The sequence below is a fragment of the Ambystoma mexicanum genome, chromosome 4p (assembly GCF_040938575.1).
Source record: "Ambystoma mexicanum isolate Mex_15411 chromosome 4p, UKY_AmexF1_1, whole genome shotgun sequence".
Lineage (NCBI taxonomy): Eukaryota > Metazoa > Chordata > Amphibia > Caudata > Ambystomatidae > Ambystoma > Ambystoma mexicanum.
The window spans coordinates 82930718-82933944 of record NC_090927.1 but is presented as its reverse complement, the minus strand read 5'-3'; the positions used below and the strand labels follow the sequence as shown (position 1 = coordinate 82933944).

Below are 3227 nucleotides of genomic sequence, written 5' to 3'. Positions count from 1 at the left end.
ATTAAGTGCCCAGAGCCTCAGATGGTCCTGCCCTTCTCGGCACTAACTCCCTCCTCGCAAAGTGGGGTTCCAGTCCCTTTCCTTCTGGGGTTCCACTTGCTGATGATTTCCACCTCCTCTATACATTTAGTTCCTTCGTAAAATCTCCGCCTCCTCCAACAATTGTTCTCCTACATCTACCTCCACCTTCCTGATGTCACACACCTCCTTTCTGATCCACTGGTCTCAAACCTCCCCTGGCAATCTTCCTACCTTCCTTTTAATTCTCAAACTTCCTCCTTTAACTTGGTTACCACCTGCAACAAACTCGTTCTCTCTGCCTCCTTCTCCACCACATCCTGCTCCTACAGTCTCCTCCTCTCTGCTCCATTCTGCTCCTCCAGCCTCCTTTCTGCTCCATTCTGCTCCTGCAGCCTCCTACTCTCTGCTCCATTCTGCTCCTCCAGCCTCCTCCTCTACGCTCCATTTGGCTCCTCTAGCCTCCTCCTCTCCACTCCATTCTGCTCCTTCAGCCTCCTCCTCTCTGCTCCTTTCTGCTCCTCGTGCCTCCCCCTCTGCGCTCCATTCTTCTCCTCGTGCCTCCCCCTCTGCGCTCCGTTTTGCTCCTCGTGCCTCCCCCTCTCCGCTCCATTCTGCTCCTCCAGCCTCCTCCTCCCGCTCCATTCTGCTCCTCCAGCCTCCTCCTCTCCACTCCATTCCACTCCTTCAGCCTCCCCCTCTGCGCTCCATTCTGCTCCTCGTGCCTCCCCCTCTGCGCTCCATTCTGCTCCTCCAGCCTCCTCCTCTCTGCTCCTTTCTGCTCCTTCAGCCTCCTCCTCTCTGCTCCATTCTGCTCCTTGTGCCTCCCCCTCTGCGCTCCATTCTGCTCCTCGTGCCTCCCCCTCTGCGCTCCATTCTGCTCCTCCAGCCTCTTCCTCTCCACTCCATTCTGCTCCTTCAGCCTCCTCCTCTCCGCTCCATTCTGCTCCTCGTGCCTCCCCCTCTGGGCTCCATTCTGCTCCTCGTGCCTCCCCCTCTGCGCTCCATTCTGCTCCTCCAGCCTCCTCCTCTCCACTCCATTCTGCTCCTTCAGCCTCCTCCTCTCTGCTCCATTCTGCTCCTCGTGCCTCCCCCTCTGCGCTCCATTCTGCTCCTCCAGCCTCCTCCTCTCCACTCCATTCTGCTGCTTCAGCCTCCTCCTCCCGCTCCATTCTGCTCCTCGTGCCTCCCCCTCTGCGCTCCATTCTGCTCCTCGTGCCTCCCCCTCTGCGCTCCATTCTGCTCCTCCAGCCTCCTCCTCTCCACTCCATTCTGCTCCTCCAGCCTCCTCCTCCTCCACTCCATTCTGCTCCTTCAGCCTCCCCTTCTACGCTCCATTCTGCTCCTCCAGCCTCCTCCTCCTGCTCCATTCTGCCCCTCCGGCCTCCTCCTGTACGCTCCATTCTGCCCCTCTGGCCTACTCCTATCCGCTCCATTCTGCTCCTTAAGCCTCCTCCTCTACGCTCCATTCTGCTCCTCCAGCCTCTTCCTCCTCGCTCCATTTTGCTCCTCCAGCCTCCTCTCCTCTACTTTCTGCTCCTTCTCCAACAGGCTCCACACACCGCTCTACTCCTCTCCAGTACCCAACCCACCGACTGGGGGTAGTGCTGCTTTTCTAGTGTTCATGTGTAGAGCACGCCAAAGCGTTCTTAGTCGCAGATGTATTGTCTGTGTGGAGGGGAGAGCACAGCAGAGCATCCTTAAGCACACATCATTCGTGTAGGTGTGAAGAGAGCACACTAATTATTCATTTTAGAGGTGGAGGTGGGGGGTCGCCAAAGCTGTTGTTTTAGGCTGCCCCATGTGCTGCACACACGGTGCAACATTCCAAGTTCAAACTTACGAGACAGGCATTCAGAGTTACTTGCCCCCCGAGTTCTCCACATACAGAAAATACACTATTTACCAATCTTCAAGTGTCAGATATCAGTAGCTGTAATACTGGAGGTGAGTGCACATGTGAGGCCTGCTTCAGTTAAGTTACATATATGTCCCGTCTGAATCTGCTGGAGTACCCACAGGTGGGGGGTGGGGGGCGGGGACCGGGTGAGGGTCGGGTAGTGATGTATCTGGTGGGTGTTTGTCACGTGCTACAGCCAAAGACTTTGCCTGTTTAAATTGGTGTTGGCAACACAAAGGGAAAAAAAGGATCATTTTCGATTTTTTAAATGTTTTGGGAGAAAGGAAGATATGAGTGTGGGCCTAAAAAACGCACACCAAGAGAAAAGGAATGAAACAGGGATTACAAAACAAAAAAGCACAAATTAACTAACAAACTCCTTCAAAACACATCCAACTCTCCCCTCTAGTCTCTAAAAGAACTCCAAAACTCCTCCAAACACCACCTCATTGTGATCCCAGTGCGCATCCCTCGCCACAGGCATAACCCTGCAAAAGGTAAGCAGGAGGAAAGTGGGCCTCTTACAGGCCCTCACACCGGCTATAGGTGTCTCGCCGCATCTGTCCAGTCAAACCTCTTCTCGAGGGTCGAGCCTCCTGATATGTAGACTTGCCTCACTAGGCTGAGGTCTTTCCTTTCACCTTGTCCTCTCAATTACTTTAATTTGGAGGAGTGTTCCACTCTGTCATTAATGCTGCTGGCACCTCAGCATATCCTTCCTGTAACATTCTGGACCTCCCTTGTCTCTTTGCCAGTTCCTCCGATGGTGGTGGCTCTCCACTCCGTGGTGACCACAAGCATCTTCATCCTCTTGGCTTGCTCTTCCTTCTCCTCACCAGGCTCTCACTTTGCACCCCGTTCCATATGCAAGACATACTAGGCTGAACGCTCTTCAGTATTTAAAATACTGGGGGCCCCCAAACTTCCAGGTATTACCTGATCTCTGTTCTCTCTCCAATTGCCCCCTCTCAAGCCACCGTGGGCTCAATCACCACCATTCTCCTGAAATGTCTCTGCCTCCTTTAAATACCTGCCTTCCTGCAAACACAACCATATTGGGCCCCCCTTTCACACATTCTGTCCTCTCAGATCCAATTCTTGCACCTGAAACCCTGCCTCTTGGTTCTCTCTCACTTTCTACCCTCAAATCCCATATGGGCTACACCAGGCCCTTTGCAACTAATTGTCCCTGCACCTCACCCCCTTTCTAGCTCTTCAGCTGCGTCATTTCCCCTCTCGCCCACTTCTCTGTGTGCATAATCAACCACAACTCCTCTCGTCCACCCTCTTCAGGGTCATAGAACCCGCC

At 53.9% G+C, this 3227-nt stretch overlaps 1 protein-coding gene across 1 annotated transcript; it reads right to left on the bottom strand.

Annotated features, from left to right (window-relative positions):
* Positions 1-455: 455 nt before the first annotated feature.
* Positions 456-1190, bottom strand: LOC138452777 (uncharacterized). Its single transcript, XM_069605120.1, has one exon. The coding sequence runs from the start codon at positions 1188-1190 to the stop codon at positions 456-458; it is 735 nt and encodes a 244-aa protein (XP_069461221.1).
* Between the last annotated feature and the right edge of the window lie 2037 nt (positions 1191-3227).

Coding starts and splice junctions, on each gene's coding strand:
- LOC138452777 (XM_069605120.1), bottom strand. CDS start 1,190: ATGGAGCGGGAGGAGGAGGCTGAAGCAGCAGAATGGAGTGGAGAGGAG.